This window comes from Sapajus apella, unplaced genomic scaffold, assembly GCF_009761245.1.
Source record: "Sapajus apella isolate SASKATOON/1434 unplaced genomic scaffold, GSC_monkey_1.0 scaffold28, whole genome shotgun sequence".
NCBI lineage: Eukaryota > Metazoa > Chordata > Mammalia > Primates > Cebidae > Sapajus > Sapajus apella.
Window position 1 is genome coordinate 22,858,928 of NW_022436968.1, and position 20,614 is coordinate 22,879,541.

General features: G+C 40.3%; 1 protein-coding gene across 4 annotated transcripts in view; it reads left to right on the plus strand.

Annotated features, from left to right (window-relative positions):
• The window catches only part of SLC25A12 (solute carrier family 25 member 12), a 237,288-nt gene that overhangs the window by 169,269 nt on the left and 47,405 nt on the right, over window positions 1-20,614 (plus strand). For all 4 annotated transcript variants that reach the window (XM_032292951.1, XM_032292952.1, XM_032292954.1 and 1 more), the window contains 4 exons: window positions 7,591-7,737; window positions 9,968-10,106; window positions 10,780-10,873; window positions 20,442-20,526. In XM_032292951.1, coding sequence (XP_032148842.1) covers window positions 7,591-7,737; window positions 9,968-10,106; window positions 10,780-10,873; window positions 20,442-20,526 — 465 coding nt within the window. The remainder of the gene's footprint in view (window positions 1-7,590; window positions 7,738-9,967; window positions 10,107-10,779; window positions 10,874-20,441; window positions 20,527-20,614) is intronic.

The following is a 20,614-nucleotide window of genomic DNA, read 5'->3' on the forward strand; positions in this document are numbered from 1 at the left end:
AGCACCCAGTATTCCCAGGCGGTTTCCCATCCAATTACTAACCAGGCCTGACCCTGCTTAGCTTCCAAGATCAGACAAGATCAGGCATAATCAGGGTGGTATGGGGGTGGGGCTTAGTTTTCATAACAAATACCAGTATGTGCTATTCTTCTTCTATGCCCTTCCTTTTTCTTCTTATTAAGTTTGTTACAAAAATAGAAGTTCTCCTATTTTTTAAAAAATATGTTTTATTGCACTTTAGGTTCTGGGGTACATGTGCAGAACATGCAGGGTTGTTGCATAGTTACATACATGGCAATGTGGTTTGCTCTCTCCATCCCCGTCACCTATATCTTGCATCTCTCCCCATTTTATCCCTCCCTAACTCCATACCACCCTCTGTCCCTCCCCTAGTACCCCCCAACAGACCCCAGTGTGTGATGCTCCCCTCCCTGTGTCTGTGAGTTCTCATTGTTTGACACCCACCTATAAGTGAGAACATGTGGTGTTTGATTTTCTGTTCTTGTGTCAGTTTGCTGAGAATGATGGTTTCCAGATTCATCCATGTCCCTACAAAGGACACAAACTCATCGTTTTTGATGGCTGCATAATATTCCATGGTGTATATGTGCCACATTTTCCTTGTCCAGTTTATCTTCAATGTCACCTCTATTTTTTAAATTTCCCACTCGCCAGAGACAACTTCTTTAAACTCTTACAGCTATTTCTTTCAGTGTTTACTTCTATTTATTTAAGTCGTAAAGCACTTCTACTTTTTAATTTTCTACTTTTAAGTATTTTTAAATTGAATTCCAACTATAGAAGACTAGAAACTAGTTCTTTCACCTCTCCTCTCTCCCTGTCTATCATTGACTTGGACTTCTGTCCCCTTTCCCCCAATATAATTATGTCATGATTCTGCTTAGATCTGTAATCCTATGAGTTATTATAATTTTGTAAATACTAGTCATGGCTACAGTTATTATTATATATATTTTTGAGACAGAGTCTGGCTCTGTTGCCCAGGCTGGAGTGCAGTAGTGTGATCCTGGATAACTGCAACCTCCACCTCTTGGTTCAAGCAATTCTCATGTCTCAGCCACTCAAGTAGCTGGGATTACAGGACTGTGCCACCATGCCTAGCTAATTTTTGTATTTTTAGTAGAGATGGGGTTTCACCACGTTGACCAGGCTGGTCTCGAATGCCTTACCTCTGTCCGCCTTGACCTCCCAAAGTGCTAATATTACAGGTGTGAGCCACCGCACCCAGCCTAAAGTTATAGTGTTTTTAGAGTTTCTAGTTTTCATTTGCTTAGTTTTCTATGTACCAAGTCATTCTCAAACCTTGGCCCAGTTATTAAAATCTCTTTTTAATACATTTAAAACATTAGGTATTCTATGAATTTCATCTTCATGGAGCTCTCTAGGAGCTTTCTTTCTTTTTAAAAAAATTTGAGGTAAAATTTATATAACATAAAATTAATATTTAAAAGTGCACAATTTAGGCCAGGTACAGTGGCTCACGCCTGTAATCCCAGCACTTTGGGAGGTCGAGGTGGGCAGATATCACTTGAGATCAGGAGTTTGACACCAGCCGGCCAACATGGCGAAACCTTGTCTCCACTAAAAATACAAAAATTAGCCCGGTAAGATGGCGGGCGCTGTAATCCCAGCTACTTGAATTGAAAGGCTGAAGCAGGAGAATTGCTTGAACCTAGGAGGTAAAGGTTGCAGTGAGCTGAGATCGCACCGATGCACTCTAGTCTGGGTGACAGAGCGAGATTCCATCTCAAAAAATTAAAATAAATAAAAGTCCACAATTTAGTGGCATATAGTACATTGACAGTGTCTTGTAACCACCACTAGTTCCAAAAAATTTCATCATCCCTAAAGGAAACCTTGTTCCATTAAGCAGTCACTTTCTATTTCTGCTTTCCCTCCAGCTCTGGCAACTTCCAGCCTACTTTCTTTCTCTGTGGATTTACCTATTATGGATATTTAATATAAATGGAATTGTACAATATGAACTTTTTTTTTTTTTTTGAGATGGAGTTTTGCTCTTGTCGTCCAGGCTGGAGTTGCAGTGGCATGATCCCAGCTCACTGCACCCTCTGCCTCCCGGGTTCAAGTGATTCTCCTGCCTCAGCAGGAGACAGGGTTTCACCATGTTGGCCAGGCTAGTCTTGAACTCCTGACCTCAGGTGTTCTGCCCGCCACAGCATCCCAAAGTGCTGGCATTACAGGTGTGAGCCACCATGCCTGGCCAGACAATATGAACTTTTGCATCTGTTTTTTTTTTTTTTTTCTTTTTTTTTCACTTAGCATAATGGTTTTAAGAATTATCCATGTCATAGCATATATCAGTGCTGCATTCCTTTTTTTGTGGCTGAATACGATTCCATTGTATAAATACACTATATTTTGTCTATCCATTCATCAGCTGGTAGACATTTGGGTTGCTCCCACCTTATGGTTATTGTGAATAGTCCTGCTGTGAACATATGTATACAAATATTTGTTTGAATACCTGTTTTCAGTTCTTTTGGGTATATACTTAGGAGTGGCATTGCTGGGTCATACAGTAATTCTGTTTAACTTTTTGAGGAACCACCTGGCTGTTTTCCACAGTAGCTGTACCATTTTCCTGTTGCTTTCTGACCTGCTTCTGAGCCAGAAGCCAGACTGTGTAAGCTTGCTGCATAGCTGTCATTCTGTGATCACCCTTCACTTTTATCTTGGAGAATCCATTTGCCATTCCATTATGTTGATCCTCCTCTTTGCTGCATTTTATCTCTTCTTTTATTGTGGTTTACTTATTTTTGGTAGAATAATTCCTGCAGTGGCTTCTTGAGAAAAGTAGAATAATATTTTTTTTGAGACCTTTCATATGTAAAAGCCTCTTGTTCTGGCTGAGTGCAGTGGCTCACACCTGTAATCCTAGCACTTTGGGAGGCCAAGGTGGGAAGATCGCTGGAGCCCAGAAGTTTGAGACCAGCCTGGACAACAAAAATTAGCTGGGTGTGGTGCCACACAACTGTAGTCCCAGCTACTCAGAAGGTGAGATTGGGGGATCGCTTGAGCCCAAGGAGGTAGAGGATTTAGTGAGCCATGATCCTACCACCGCATTCCAGCCTGGGAGACGGAGCGAGACTCCATTTCAAAACAAGCAGGCCGGGTGGTGGCTCACACCTATAATCCCAGCACTTTGGGAAGCCGAGTTGGGTGGATCACAAGGTCAAGAGATTGAGACCATCCTGGCCAACATGGTGAAACCCTGCCTCTACTAAAAATACAAAAATTAGCTGGGTGTGATGGTGTGCACGTGTATTCCCAGTTACATGGGAGGCTGAGGCAGGAGAATCACTTGAACCTGGGAGGTGGAGGTTGCAGTGAGCCAAGATCACACCACTGCACTCCAGCCTGGCAACAGAGCAAGATGCTGTCTCAAAAAAAAAAAAAACCAACAACCAACCAACCAAACCCCTCTTGTTCCACCATTATACTTAAATAGTTTGGTTATTGAATTCTAGTAGGAGTTTATTTTTCTTATAATTTTGAAAGCATTGCTCTTTTATTTCTAGTTTCCAGTGTTGCCACAGTGCCATTCTCATTCTTGATTTAGTCTTAAAGCTACTCCCCACCACCAACTCTGGAGTGTTTTAATATTTTTTTCTTTTCTTTGGTGTTTTTGAAATTTCACGATGATATTCCTTGGTGTGAGTTTATTTTTATTCATTGTTCTGGGCTGTTCATTCATTGGACTTTTCTAATTTGGAAACTTAATCCTTCAATTCTTGAAAATTTTATTACTTTTCTTATTCTATTTTCTTACTTTCTAGTACTATTAAAAATTACATTTATGACCTTTTAGTTTTCTTTTCTCTCCTATTTTCCTTCTGAGCCTTCTATTAAATTTTATATTTCTGTTGTATTTCTGATTTTCAGGAGCTTTTTTTCGTTTCTGAATATTCCTTTTTAAAAAATAGCATACTGTTCTTGTTTCATGGATGCACTGTTTTCTTTCATGTCTTCAAAGATATTAATTGAAGACAGATTTTATTTTTATTATTTTTTTAAAGGTTTCTTCTTGCATAGTGTCTGCTTTCTCCACATTTCCTTTCTTTTTCTTTCTTGTTTTTTTTCACTATTTGTTTGGGTCTCTGTTTTTCTTTTTTTTTTTTTTTTTTGAATCAGGGTCTTGCTCTGTCCCCCAGGCTGGAGTGCAGTGACAGGATCATGTCTCACGTCTCACAGTAGCCTTGACTTTCCCAGGTTCCAGCGCCTCCCATCTCAGCCTCCTGAATAGCTGGAACTATAGGCATGTGCCACCATGCCAGCCTAATTTTTTGTATTTTTTGTAGAGATGAGGTTTTGCCATGTTGCCTAGGCTAGGTCTTTTATTTCATATTAGGGAATCAGGGAAAGATTATCTGGTCTCCAATCTGGAAAATTAGATCTGGCTTTTGATGTTTTGGTTGCTGAGTAATAATTAGTTGGAGGTCTCAATGTTCAGTTTTGCAGAAGGACTTTCAGTTTATTACCTTTTTTCACTGTAGTATTCTCCCTCTCAACTGTGTGTGGTCTATGCTGTTTTAGAGATCCTCTATTAAACTCTTCAGACAGTAGATCTCTAGTCTGCCAAGGTTGGGAAAGGGCCGGGGCCTTATTTGAAGTAAGGCAGGTGACTAACAGCTTCTTAAACAGACTTCCATCTAAGCCCCTTGTTTTCAGCTCCACCTTCACCATCACATCCAAAGGTACCAATGTAGCTAATAACTGAATCTTTTGGGGGTTCTGTCATGTATATTAGTTTCCTTTTTGGCTTTTTCTGCTTAGTTTTTTTGAGTCCATTAAGTCAGCTGTCATTTGCTTTTCTGCTTTCTGATCTGGAAAATACAGTTGCTATCTTCTCCTTTTCTGTTGCCTTTGTCCTTGCGTTTCTATTTTATTTTGTTTTGTTCCTTTATTGTGATTTTAGTGGAGAGTGGAATTTTGGAAGACAATGGAGTTAAATGTACAAGTTTAGTCTCATCCAGAGTCACACTGTTTCTGAAGCTCTGATAATTTTTATCTCAGGATCTTTCCCTTCAGCATAACTGCCTTTCTTTATCTTTCCTTTAACTTCCTTTAGTTCCCCTATCTACCCACCCACCTACCCACCTATCCTTTTAACCCAGGATTTGTTTATTTTACCTTTCATAAGCCCACAGTATTGTTTTTTGTTTTTGTTTTTGTTTTTGTTTTTTTTTTTTGAGACGGAGTTTCGCTCTTGTTACCCAGGCTGGAGTGCAATGGCGCGATCTCGGCTCACCGCAGCCTCCGCCTCCTGGGTTCAGGCAATTCTCCTGCCTCAGCCTCCTGAGTAGCTGGGTCTACAGGCACGCGCCACCATGCCCAGCTAATTTTTTGTAGTTTTAGTAGAGACGGGGTTTCACCATGTTGACCAGGATGGTCTTGATCTCTTGACCTCGTGATCCACTCACCTCGGCCTCCCAAAGTGCTGGGATTACAGGCGTGAGCCACCACGCCCGGCCTAGTATTGTTTTTTTTATTAGGATGATCACAGATTTGAAAGTATGAGCTTTAAGTGTGGGTATTTGCAGAAGGCAGTGCTTGTTCTAACACTTTCCCTGTTAGTGTCTATCTAACTCACCTGGTAAAATTCTGAAACTTGAAGCTGAAAATATATGCATTTGAGAGCTAATTTTTAAAAAAGGAAATGTCTGCCTGACTAGTGTTTAAGATTCTTCCAAAGATTACTTTCTCTCTCTTTCTCCCACTGTTTTCCTTGCATTTACAGAGGCTGTTGTACAATATCTATTACACCCTGATGTTTTAATTATGGGATATAAACTGAGAGGTGTATATATGTAACTCCTTTCTTTCCGTATGTAACTTCTCATTTTTAAGTCATTTTAATTTTTAAAACCTTTTTATTTTGAAAGACTTCAAATATACTCAAAAGTAGAGAGAACAGTGTAATGAACTTCCTGTACCTATAACCAGCTTCAAGAATTACCCCTTGTTGGTCAATCTTTTATATTTATACCCTACACCCTGCCCCCTGCAGGATCATTTGGAAGCCAGACACACACACTCTATGATTTTTTTCACCTGTGATACTTCAAATATGTATCTTTAAAAGATAAATAAGAGTCCTTTAACTGTTGACCTTATAGAAAACAGAAAATCTGTTCTACCAACATTACTCCTTCTGAGCATTCTGCTTCATCTTGAAGGTAAAGGTCCACATCTTCTTTAGTACTGCGTGTTATTAATAAGGCTAAATTATACCCATGGCTACCATTTGGTATTTCTGGGAGATTAAGACATATAGGAAAGACAAAGACATAAGAAAGAGATACAAAGGAGGTAGCAGAAAAGAAAAAGATATATAAGATAGGAAGTGGACCTGTGTCTGCTTCTGATGCCATTTAGGAATATCCTTGCCCTGGGGACCATTTTCAGCCTAGATGTACTGAAAATTCCCACTTTATTTGAAGGGTGAAGTGGTTGGAGCTGAGGTCATGGGAAAATTGAGTGAGTTTTCACAAGTCCATAGGAAAATATAATTAAATAAAAATGGTGAGACATCTATAAAAACTACTTTTAATGTCGAAAAGGTAAAGCAACATTGATTTGTAGTCTTTGATAAATAAATGTGAATGAAAATTATGTAATGTTGTCTTTGAATAATATGTATATTCTTAGATACAACTTATTTCCAGAGTTGCAGAGTGTGACGGTGGCATCTAATAGCAGCACCATTATTATGTTTGCTAACATGTTTTTTTGTATTTTGGCATAGGTCCCCATAACAGAAATGCTCTGATTTTGACTTTTATATAGTACCCAGGGGATTACTGACACGTTTGGTTTTTTTGTGTGGATATCACTTATTACAAACTTTGGTTGCCTAGTAGTTCAAAAGTTCAGAGATATTCTGGACTGTCTTACAGTTTATGAGTAGTGGTGCCCAGCGCCAGTGATAGTTGAACACTACTTTGGCAGTTTGTTATTCCTGACTTTCATTTTAGAATGACTGAGTATTGCATTTACCAGTTGGGAGAGTTTCTCACTGAGTTTATTTGAAAAATTTGTTTGAAAAAATGGTCTCTAACTTATTTATAGAATGAGAGAGAGAGAGAGAGAGAGAAAAAAAACATTGATTGCAACATTTAAAATTGAGAAACTGAAAATGAATCTAAACTCTTAATTCATGAAGTACTCTTTGATGACAAGTAAGCCTTCAAGCAGGAGAGATAAATTACTGTATGTTTTAAAGGCTGAAATAACACTGGAAACATTATACTCTGTTTTCACTAATAAAAACTTGTCAAGTAAAATCTACATGTTATTTTTTTCCTACTTTTCCTTTATTGCCATGCTCTCATTCATTCTTTTTCCTAAGGAGTAATACATAGTACATTTTTAAGAAAACACATGCTTTTTAAAAGAAATTAAAAGCTTTGTTGTAGATTCAGAGCTGTTCATTGTTTGTTTTGTAGTAAGTGCATGTGTGGGAGGGATATCTGTCTTTCCTTCCTTTCCAAAACATGTACTTGGAATGTATTTAACCAACTTAATGCCCTATTTCTAATTTCCTCACAGGAGCTGCAATTGGAACATGCAAGACAAGCCTTTGCACTGAAAGACAAAAGCAAAAGTGGCATGATTTCTGGACTGGATTTCAGTGACATTATGGTTACCATTAGATCTCACATGCTTACTCCTTTTGTGGAGGAGAACTTAGTTTCGGTAAGTAAAAAGCAAGTTCTTTAACTTTCTATTTCCTCAAACCTTTAGATACATTGGGTCCTGGATTGCCTCCAGGGACTCATATGACTCAACTATTCAAGTTTCATGCTTGGTTGGTAGAAAGTAAACAGGTGTGTGTGTGTGTGTGTGTGTGTGTGTGTGTGTGTGTACATGTGCATGTGTGCACGTGGGTGTACGTGTCTGTGTGTATGTGTGTGTATAAGGGAGGTAGAGGTGATGCTGGGTCGTCTTTCCTCAGATCATAGCTTTATTCAGAGCCACCATCTTGCTCTCATATATTTCCAAATTGTTTATTTCCATTTACAGAGTCCAGTTCAAGGGAAACCAGAATTTATAGACAAGGGTGAGCAATTACTTTTTCCAGTGGGCAGTAACTCTTCCAGACACTACTGCCTTCATCTTGGCCTCTTTCCACACCACCAGGCTCCCAAGGTCTTGCTATAAAGATGGCTCCTTCCTTTGTTGCCTTCAGGGTGCTGTCTGCTGGAGGGATCGTCATTGGCTTCTGCACTGTTTTAATAACCATGCCCATGGCAGAAGGTATGGAGGAAATATGTGGCCATCAGCCTCTGTGGCTCACTCCTCTCTCTGCCCCTTCACCTGTGCATTCAGTCCGTATGCACCAGACACAGTTTTTTATTCTGTCAAACTGCTAATCTCTATTAAGTAATCATCTGGACCAATAGCAAACTCATGTCATCCACTTCCTCACATAGAGTGGTGAAACTTTCCTCACTTACCCGTTTTCTTGTCCATGCATTGTAGTCATGTATAAGTTTTTGATTACTGCTTGTTTTAAATGGAGGGAAGCCAATGAGTGCCTTTGTTGTTTCAGCTGAAGATCATTATCCCTGATTTAGACTGGGGTAGAAAGATCAACTTCTGTTCTTTTTCTTCAGTGAATCTGAACATGGAGCATGTCACTTTCTCCTACACGTTTCACCTCCTTGACACCATCCCCCATTCCCCTGCCCTCACCTCATACCCCAACCAAAAAATGAAAGAAGGAAGGAAAGAAAGGGATAAAGGGAGAATGAAAGAGAGAAAGGGAGGGAAAGAGGGAGAAGGGAAGAGAATCTTGGTGGGGCCCAGTACCTTAGTGGGAGAGGACTTATTTAATCTTTTCCAACTGGGTTAGATAGACCTATGATAGCCTCAGTTTACCAAAAACCAATTCTAATCCTCAGAGGAATATACTAAATAATGAGTCCAGCCTTTGGGTCACTGGTATCCAAATTCAAGCTAACACAAATATAATCTGTATTTAGGTTAAGGCATGTGTGTGAGGGAGGGTGGGGTGGGTTATATTTGCCCATCATTACCTACACTATTTGTAATAGACTTTTATGATTAAAGTTGTCGTATTGGTATTTACATAAGCATTTCTTTGCATTTTTAATGGAGAATGTTTTCAATTATACGAATTCCTCTGACTTCTGGCTTGAAAACAAGGCTTTTGCAAACTCTGCAAAATATTCTCTTTTGAGTTTATGTCCAGGTGGTGGGCAGTGAACAAATTACCTCCTCATCCTACGGAGGTAGTGAAGGCCACGTTGTCCCCCATAGTCGGACATGAGAGAGCCTCTTTTCCACTGTTACACTGAAGATGTAACTCAATAGGGAATAAATTCTCTCCAGATTTTTTGAAGTTTTTGATCATTGTATCCTTCGTGATCCAAATTTAGAGTTCACCACAGATTGTTAAGTATTTTAATTATAACAGTGGCCTTAAAGAGTTAGGAAAAGTTGGTGTAATAAAATTGTCTTAAAATTTAAAGTCACCACTTGGTTTTTGTATATGTGTATGGGGGAAAAAACAAGGTTAAAAAGTGTTCCATAGATTTTACAGTGATGCTTTGTTTATCCAGGACTAGCAAGAGTTTCATAGTTGAGGTTCTTGAAGATCCAATTTAAATAACCATTGTTTTGATCTGTGATAATTATATTTGTTGTTTTTGACCTTATAGGTAGATGAACCATGAAGTCCAACTTCCAGATGTTGCTTTCTTCCTTAAAACCTAAATTACATAGACTTCCCTGAGGGCATGCAATGCACTATTTCAGTGTGATACTTTTCTTGTATTTATGGACTGGTTGTTAAAGTCATTTTAATAATGAAGACTCCTTTGGGTCCTCTTTGAGAAAAGTGCAGTGTCCATAAACATGTTTTTGTTTGTTTTTTAAACTTTTTTGTATTGTCATTTTCTAGGCAGCTGGAGGAAGTATCTCACACCAGGTTAGCTTCTCCTACTTCAATGCATTTAACTCCTTGCTGAATAACATGGAGCTTGTTCGTAAGATATATAGCACTCTAGCTGGCACAAGGAAAGATGTTGAAGTCACAAAGGGTAAGATTTTAAAATATATATCCTTAAGAATCTCAGTATTTTCACTTTTCTTCATCAAGGCATGATGTTGATCTAAGCTTACCACTCTAAAGCCAGATCTAGGAAGTATGTTACCATATGTATGTATGCTTTACTTGGGCTCCAAAATCCAGGTGGATTTAATGTGATACTGAGGTCAGGAGTGGAAAAGTGGCTTTGACAGTTTTGAAAAGAACCTTGGCCCAATCTGTCAAACAGGTCAGTGGCACTGTGGCAGCAGCTTGTTTGTACTAGGAAGAAGTTGCCACAGAAAGATGGGCAAGACTACTTTTGGTGAGTGGCATTAGGATGTTTTGAATGACTGGAGAACAGCCACTTCTTTTGTATTATACTTATGGAGAGCAAAGTGAATAAGCAAGATAAGAGAGATGAGCTTCTGAAGAGATTCTTTACTTCTTGAAGTTAATTTATCTGTTTTTCTGTTTTATCATCTTAACATTTTATCTTTTACCAGCTTTCAGAAATGCATATTCTTATATAGTTGAACTTAAATATTTAACTTCAATTTTAGGTTTAAAAAATGATACTAAAATGCCTATAGCTTTCAGATTATATTATAATTGGTGAAGGCAGAACTTTGTTATATATTAAGAATCATTCAAGATTTAAACATTTTTTTTTCTCTCCCTTCTAGAGGAATTTTCCCAGAGTGCCATACGCTATGGACAAGTCACACCACTAGAAATTGATATTCTATATCAGCTTGCAGACTTATATAATGCTTCAGGGTAAGTATTTTAATAATTCTTCATGATATTTATTATAGGAGAGTTCTAAAATGTGAAGCAGTGGTGCCTTTTAGTTCATTCTAACATGAGTTTATTCAGTTTATTTGAATAGTTTATATTCAGAATATAAATTCCAAGAAAGAAAGAAATGCAAACAGATGTAAAAGAGGAGAAGAAAGAAACACAGGAAGACAGACAGAAGGTAGAAGAAGATGGAGGGAGGGAAAAGGAGAGCGAGAACAAGGGAGAGAAAAAAGGAAGGGAAGGAAAGGGGAAGGAAGAGATGGCAGGAGTGAGGTGAGAGAAGGGCATAAGGGGCTGAGGTACATGAGAGAGGGAAATGGGAGAAGAAAGAAATCTGACAGAGAAGAGAAGGGAAGTGAGACGAAGAAAGGGAGAGAAAAGATTGATTTAACCTGGGCTCTCTGGAGGTATAACAAATTTCAAGAGATTTGTGGAAACTTGCTGTAATTTTTAACTTTATAAAACAGACTAAGATACATCAAGGAATCTTGCAATCTTTTTGGTTCACTGTAAATGGTCCTCACTAAACATTATATGCCATTTTGTATTGGAGAGTATCATTTTCTTGTGGTATGCCTGTGACATTGTCATCAAAGTTACCATCATAGACAAACTGAGATGTTTTATGCCTTTACTTTATAAATGTAAAAGAACAAAGCACATACAAATCCAAAAGAAAAACCCTTGTCTATGGGCATCCAGAAGGACCTGTGGGAAGTGGGTCTTATGATTTTTTGTTTGTTTGTTTGTTTTGAGACTGAGTTTTGCTTTGCCGCCCAGGCTAGAGTGCAGTGGTATGATACTGGCTCACCACAACCTCTGCCTCCTGGGATTAAGCGATTTTTCTGCCTCAGCCTCCCAAGTAGCTGGGACTACAGGCGTGTGCCACCATGCCTGGGTAATTTTGTATTTTTAGTAGAGATGGGGTTTCACCATGCTGGCCAGGCTGGTTTCGAACTTCTAACCTCATGATCTGCCTGCCTTGGACTCCCAAAATGTTGGGATTACAGGCGTGAGCCACTGTGCCCGGCCAGGGACTTATGGCCTATTAAGAGACCAGATTTTAGAAGGTCTCCTTTAGTAGTTCTTTCAGTATGACAATATCTGAAAAATGGGCTTTAACCCTACAACTGAGGACTAATAGAAGCTGGATATTCATAGGTGATTTGGGGCCTTCATGCTATCTATTGTTGGACTGGAGATGATACTAAATATCAGCCAGTCTTTGGTGATTGATATGTAGTACCAGGCCGTGTCTTATTCATCTGTAATTCATATACATATGTATTTTTTTTTGAGACTGATTTTCACTATTGTTGGCCAGGCTGAAGTGTAATGGCATGGTCTTAACTCACTGCAGCCTCCGCTTCCTGGGTTCAAGCAATTCTCCTCCCTCAGCCTCCTGAGTAGCTGGGATTACAGGCACCTGCCACCATGCCCAGCTAACTTTTGCATTTTTAGGAGACATGGGGTTTTACCATGTTGGTCAGGCTGTTCTCAAACTCCTGACAGATGATCTACCTGCCTCAACCTCCCAAAGTGCTGGGATTACAGGTGTGAGCTACCATGCCTGGCCTGTAATTCACATCTTTAAACAAAAGTTTTGACCTTCATGATGACACATTTCAAAAAGTAGTTCTCAAAGCTGGTTATAAAGTGATGTTCTAGCTAGTTCATGGAATTTAAGTAAGCTTTTGGGAAACAGTAGTGCATTCACATTGTTACCAGTAGAGGGTCTTGACTATGAGTTGCTCAGGTTCTTGGCATGTTGAACAAAGAATTGGATAAAACAAACAAACAAAGCTACAGAAGATGAAAACATAGATTTATTGAAATGAAAGTACACTCCACAGAGTGGGAGTGAGCTCAAGCAAGAAGCCCAAGAGCTGTGATTGCAAATTTTCTGGGGTTTAAGTACCCTTTAGAGGTTTCCTGTTGGTTACACCCTATGTAATTTAAGACTTGGCCCATGACCAGTTGGAGGCTCATGACCAATTCATTGGTCTTAATCAGAGGCTGAAGTAAAGTTACATCCTATGCAAATGAAGACTTGGCCCATGACCAGTTGGAGGCTGAACTGAAGTCTTGGCCTGCAACCAATCAGAGGCTGAAGTGAAGTTACACCCTATGCAAATGAAGACTTGGCCTATGACCAGTCGTAGGCTGAAGTGAAGGCTCCCTGTGTCCAGACCCTTCCTGTGTTTCTTTCTTCTTCTCTGTTACATCTGCTTGTCTTTCTTGGAATTTGTATTCTAAATATAAACTATTCAAATAAACTGTTCTTCTGCCTCATTTCCCCCTGAGAGGTGTGATCCTCATAAATCTTTATGAGAGGCAGAGGAACCAATAGTCTTTCTTCTGTAACTACTTCATGCTGATTGGGGCACAGTCTCTACCTACTGGGGACCATGGAACTCTAGCCCTGCTCAATCTAGTGGAGATAGAGTGACTTTATGGTCAGGGCTGGCATCATCATCTGGAACTGGCTGGAAGTCCTGCTGCATGATCGTTTGAAGCTTAATCGTCTCTAGGTGAGAAGAAATAGTCTGGTAGAAAGATTTAACAAACATGGTCCTAAGGGAAGGAGCCATGAAGCCCAGCTTAGTACCCTTGACCAGTAGCCCCATGACTTGGACAGCTTTTGTTATATTTTAGAAGTCCTGTCAGCTAATTTTTCAGTGGCATCCCTTACTAATCCTGACTAAAAACAACATTCTTATTGTAGGAAAAGACATACGCTACCTTTTTGAGCAGTTAGGATATCCAGTCCCCTTCTATTTTATAAAACGACTGCTGCCAAGGAGTATATTTGATTTTATAAGATGACGATACTTTGGGCAGTGTCTTCCAAGCTGTCTGAAAGATTCTTGGACAAGCATTGGTAATAGGATAGGGAAGTTGTAAGCCCATTAGCTCCCATTGCTACTCCTGCAGTTATTCCTAGCCCTATCAAAAGGGTATGAGTTGGATGGCTCATTTGTGCCTGGCAGTTGCAGTTAAAAATATAATGACAGACTGGTTATTGGGAGCTATGTTGATTTTGGGAGGCTAAATAAACAAGTATACAGGTTCCAGTCCAGTTGGCTAGTAAACATAAGTAGAACTAATTCCACACAGGAAAAAAGGATCTTTGTTTTTTAAGACAAAAATTGTTCTCTATGGTGAATATATGGGTTAGCTTATTGTTTTCAGTTTTTTTTTTTGTTTTTTTTTTGAGATAGAGTCTCACTCTGTCTGTTGTGCGGGCAGGAGTGCAGTGGCATAATCTCAGCTTACTGTAACCTCTGCCACCCAGTTTCAAGTGATTCTCTTGCCTCAGCCTCTCAAGTAGCTGGGATTACAGGTGCCTGCCACCACACCTTGCTAATTTTTGTAGTTTTTAGTAGAGACAGGATTTCACCATGTTGGCCAGGCTGGTCTTGAACTCCTGACCTCAGGTGATCCATCCACCTTAGCCTCCCAAAGTGCTGGGATTACAGGTGTGAGCCACTGTGCCTGGGCTGTTTTCACTTTCCCAAGTGATTAAGGTCCCTGCTAAGGTGGCCCTGGTTAAAGGCTGGAAAGGACCTTGGGAAGTATCCTGAGTTGCCCTAACAGTTCTATTTTTCCACTGGAGGTAATTACACTTAGTGTCCACCAGTAGCCACCCAGTTATTTTTGTACTGAGGAACCAAAAGGCAACTAGATGTCTCAGGATTAGTACAGTTTTCCCAAGGGAAAACGTGAACACAGCTACTGGGCCTATCTTGGCAATACTTAGACTATGAATCCTTTGAAGTATCCTTAACTAGGAATGGTTTCCATGAAACCATACAGGTTTTCCAAATGATGCAGTCTGGGTAACTGCATAGCTTACATGATCATGTGAGGGGTTAATCTCTAGGTTGTAGCTTTTAAGCCAATTAATTGCAGCTCCTTTATAGAAACATCACACACATAACACTTGTAGACAGAAGATCTAGCACTTTTAAGTTTTTCTTTCCCTTTATTATTTTTTTAAGACAGAGTCTCATTCTGTCACTGAGGCTGGAGTACAGTGGTGCGATCTTGGCTCACTGCAACCTTTGTCTCCTGGGTTCAAGCAATTCTTGTCTCTCAGCCTCCTGAGTAGCTGGGACTAGAGGTGTGCACCACCATGCCTGCCTAAGTTTTGTAGTTTTAGTAGAGATGGGGTTTCACCATTTTGGCCAGGCTGGTCTTGAACTTTTGACTTCAGATAATCTGCCCACTTTGGACTCCCAAAGTGGTGGGATTACAGGCATGAGCCACTGGGCCTGGCCTCTTTCCCATTTTATGAACCTGTCACAACTTCTACAGACCATTTATGACTTGCTTGGACTTTCTGACTTATTCTATATTTTCCTCTTTCCTAAATAATTAGGCATTCTACTTTAGGACAAGAATTTGCCATACAAGATTTTTTCTCATATAAAATTTATTTTCTTCATAACCTTCCTTACCATAAATACAACTTCATATCTATAACTTTCTTTATATCTCTCTCCCCCACTAAAGTAATTTCTGATGCCCCCAAAAGTCAAAAAAGTCGAGTAACATGATGCAAAACTGAGCAGAGCCTTAGATTTTGAGAGGGACCTGTCTGCCTACAGTTCTTGGGTTCCATGATGAAAACAGAGGTTTCTCCTAAAATGGAGTCTATGGCACCTTCTGTTTTTCCCAAGGAGTCCTGTTGTCAGAAATTATGTTAGGTACTTTCGTGGGCATCAAGCATGGCAAGAAGATAGACTGGGGAAATAATCCAGTCAGCTGAGAAGAAAAATAAACAAAAACATGGTACTATCCCCATTGTAAAGATGGATAAACTGAGGCACAATGCAGTTTAAAAATTCATGTTCACGTAGAGCTAGGCTCTTCAGCTCACTGCTTGGTCACTGATGTATGGTAGCTCATGGTGTACTTCTACAACAGTTTCCCTGCCCCCTTAAGAGCTTAGAACCTGGGTTTCATTTCGTGCTCTACAGGTATGTAATTTAACAATTTTCCTCTGAATGTGTTGGATTCTAACCCTATATATTTCAAATTTTATTAATATTACTGAATCTAAAAGGGAGCCATGATGTCTTTAATCCTTAGAAATATTAAACAACCAGCCAGGCACAGTTGCTCACGCCTGTAATCCCAGCACTTGGGGAGGCCAAGGTGGGTAGGTCAAGAGTTCTAGACCAGCCTGGCCAACATGGTGAAACCCCGTCTCTACTAAAAATACAAAAATTTGCTGGGTGTCGTGGTGCATGCCTGTAATCCCAGCTACTCAGGAGGCTGAGGCAGGAGAATTGCTTGAACCCAAGAGGCAGAGGTTGCGGTGAGCTGAGATTGCACCATTGTACTTCAGCCTAGGTGACAGAGCGAGACACCATCTTAAAAAAACACACATACACACACAAAAAAAACCTGTAACAAAGGAATCCATGAGGTTAAACAGTATTGAAATTTCCATATGCTTTAAAACATTGAGGGAGTATACTGAGAAGCACACCTAAGAAACTGCAGTCAGTCTACTCTGAACAAGAATTTAGAAAATATCTCTTCAAAGTAAGCTATTGCTGAATGTGGTGGCTCATGCCTGTAATCCCAGCACTTTGGGAGGCAAGGCAGGCAGATCACCTGAGGTCAGGAGTTCGAGACCAGCCTAGCCAACATGGTGAAACCCTGTCTCTACTAATGATACAAACAATTAGCCGGGCGCGGTAGTACCTGCCTGTAATCCCAGCTACTCGGGATGCTGAGGCAGGAGAATCACTTGAGCCAAGATTATGCCATTGCACTCCAGCCTGGGCAACAAGAACAAAACACCATCTCCAAAAAAAAAAAAAAAGCTGTCTAGTGGTTTTTATACATATTCTTACATATATTAACAGTGTTTTACATGCTTATAACCTTAGACATAATTGAAAAGTATCAATATTATAGGACTTACATATTTCTATGGGCTTGAAAATAATACAGATTATTTGTTTCTTTAGTCAGTAAAATGTATAAGCTTCTAAGTGGAGTAATCACTAACAAGAGAGTTCACGCTGAAGGTAGTAATACTAGGAATAAAAGAGGGCTCAATACTGCCTTCAGGAGAGGAAGGGTTCAGATTGGTATATTTTCTAGGGGCTTCCTCCAGCCTCCCATAAAACATGGCTGAATTTTCCTCCTTGCCTTGTGTAACCTCCCTTACTTTATCATAATTTACTGTCTTACTTACTCCCTTTTTCATTCCTCCAAGGAGAGCCTTAAGAAATTTGGCCTGGTTGTTCATTCCCATGGGGGTGTTATAGTCCCAGTTAGGATCATTAGTTGGAACTATATCTGGGCCTGGGCAGTTACCCTAAGGGTTTTGGGCAAATAAATCATCTGTTTCCTGGCTGGTGGCCTCTAAGATTAATTCCTTTTCCAAGGGGGAGTGCAACAAGTTGCTAGAATGAATTGAATGTCTCTCCATGAGAGATGAAAGGCTATGGTCAAAGTTTGGAACCTATCTGCAAATTTTCTGGGTTTCTGTAAATAGCTTGCTAGCTTTCTTTACATTGTTGTATGTCATTTATGGAGAAGGGGACCTACACTTGGACTGGCCCCTCAGCTCCTACTTCCCTAGGGGATAGCCAGTCTGCAGAGGTAGTTGAATACGGTATTCCCCTTCAAGTGTGAGGGGGACTTAGGAGGGCCCTTGGATTTTTCTCTTGGTGAGCCTCAGAAACACCTGGGAAGAGGTTGGTGGTGGTTGCCATTCCCTCTGAGAGACAGGTGGCCCATGCAAAAAGGAGGTCATCCACAATATCCGGTTCTGCCTTAGAACCTTTTTTGAGGAGGCGAGTTCTAGGAATTTTGCAGATGGTTGGGTTTTGATATAGGGCTATGAAGGTCTGCACCTATGGGATTTCTGACCATTTACACTGCCTTTTGCAAAATAGGTATAATTGCAGGATGGTGTTGTAATTAAGACTTACACTGACTTCCCATTGTTCCTGGCTGTTCAGCTAATTTTGGGGCCATACAGTATTACAGTAAAAAGTCAGATGTTTTCTTTTTAGATTGTCAGGGTCAAATTGATTCCAGTGATTGAGAATGCAGCCAAGTGGCGAATCAGTTAGAATGGATGAAGAGTTGCCCATAGTGGTCTGGAAGAAATAAGAGAACCTTGCTTATTTGGTGACCCAAATTTTACCTGAGGCATCCCCCTGGAAAAACTGGGTCTTGGCTAGGGTCCTCAGGGGTGTCCCCCTTTAGAGCCCTGTCTTACTCTGTCAGATGACTCTGACCTTAGATGGATGCTGGTACCACTTTGGGAAGGTTCTCTCCACCACTGATGACCTACTGTGAGCTTTCCTTTTGTCCCTGGATGAAGACCTTGAGTTTGATAAGGCCATGGTTTCCCATACTTCCTGTTCCACTGGAGTGATAGCCATGAACTTTAATAATAGGAACTCGAGGTTAGATGGATTTCTCTTTTTTTTTGAAACAGTCTTCCTCTGTCATCCAGGCTGGAATGCAGTGGCGTGATTTCGGCTCACTGCAACCTCTGCCTCCCAGGTTTAAGCAATTCTCTGCCTCAGCCTCCCAAGTAGCGGGGATTACAGGCATGCGCCACCATGCCCAGCTAATTTTTTGTATTTTTTTTTTTTTGGTAGAGACAGGGTTTCAACCATCTTGTCCAGGCTGGTCTTGAACTCCTGACCTTGTGGTCCACCTGCTTCAGGAATGGATTTCTTTTGTCATGTGGATTACAGGGAATCTTAGTGGGGAAAGGTGGATTTTGAGCATGAAAAATGAAATAGTAGGGTTGGCTATTCCACTCAGGCCCTGGACAAGAGGGGGAATGTTTAAAAATCCACCACTTTGACAGTGGATTCCGCCTAAGGCCAGGCCACTCTATAGAAATAATATGATGATGACAAAAGACACAAGATATAGAATGTATTCTAAAGATTGTGGGTCCCCCAAAGTCCTTAGCAAGTTGAATAGATCAAGTAGGAGAAGGGAAGTCAAAACACCTAAGAGACATCTTTTGCCGTTACAAGCTAACTCTGTAGGAGAATTTGGCATAAGAAAAGAGGGTTTAAGTTGACTGAAACATATGTGAGTTTGTTCTGGAGGAGCTGCCACTGCCAATTGTATCACATGTAGGGATTAGCGACTGTAATGAGGAAAAATAGAAAAGAGTCCTTCCCCATGCTGGGCAGAGCAGCTATCCTCATTCCCTCCTTGGCCTTCAGGTAACACCAGAGAGTGGCCCTGACTAGTTGCCCTCAATTACCAAGGATCTACTAGGAAACAGCCTCTGAAAGACTGAAAAAAAGAAAAGGACTCAGGTCCCTCACCCAAACCAGGTGGTGGTATTTAGGTGCTTCCACATAGATGCCTTTCAGCCTCCTTGGAGAGCGGCCCTGGCCAGAGACCTGCAGTTGCCTCTATGCTTAGATGCTGTCTATGGAGGGTCTCATGTTGGAAAAGGGAAAGAGAGGTGAAAGGGTTCCCCTGTGTGGAGTGGAGGGAGCCCTACATGGAGATAGCTCCAGTCTGTGCCCACAAATGAAGGCTCAATAGAGAGGAAAGGAAAAAAGGAAAAAGCAAAGCAAAGAAAAATAAATCCTCAAATTCAGGCTTACCTCCTGGCTGACTTGGCAAAATATGTTACCAGTCGAGGGTCTTGCCTACAAATTGTCTGGTTTCTTGGCATGTTGAACAAATAAATTGGACAAAACGTACAAACAAAGCAACAGAAGACAAAAGCATAGGTTATTGAAGCAATAGTACACTCCACAGATCAGGAGCAGGCTTGAGCAATCAGCTCGAGAGTACCAGTTGCAAATCTTCTGAGTTTAAGTACCGTGAGAGGTTTCCTATTGGTTACACCCTAAATAAATGAAGACTTGGCCCACAACCAATTGGATGCTGAAGTGAAGGTTCGGCCCATGATAAATTGGAGGCTGAAGTGAAGGCTCAGCCTGCAAATAATCAGAAGCTGAAGTTACATCCTACGCAAATGAAGACTTGGCCAATGACCAATCAGAGGCTGAAGGGAAGGCTCCCTGTCTCCAGACCCTATTCTGCCTCAAAATGGGTCAAAACTCAAAGGGTTGGAAGGAACATACTGTTGAAAAAAAAAAGTCTCACTCCTATCCTTGTTTCTTTCCTTGGAGGCAACCAGTGTTTATAAGATTTATATGAATCCTTCCCAGATACTTTGCACCTGTGCTTTAAATAGGTATCCTTAGGGGACACATTTAGTGGACAGTCAACCTCTATACTTTTGTTTCTGGCAATAATTATTTATTTGATTTTAATATCTATCCCTGGAATGTTACTAAATTCATGCACTCCACAATATTTCTCTGGAGTCTTTTGGGTTTTGTTGATGAAAACAGTTAAAAAGACTTTTTGTCACTAAAATGATCAATGTAAATAAGGAAGTAATGATTTTAAACTGTAGTTCAGGGTTTTTTTGATTTGTTTGGTTTTTGTTTTTGGAGAAAAGATGATCTGGCGTGAGGAGTTTGTCAGTGTCTAACAATTATTTCCTATATTTTTTCTGAAGGCGTTTGACTTTGGCAGATATTGAGAGAATAGCCCCATTGGCTGAAGGGGCCTTACCTTACAACCTGGCAGAACTTCAGAGACAGGTATGAGTAGTCTTATAAATATGATCACCTTCACAAATGCTGAACTGGTAGCCTAAATAGAAGCTGACAGCTTCTGAATGCCATAAAA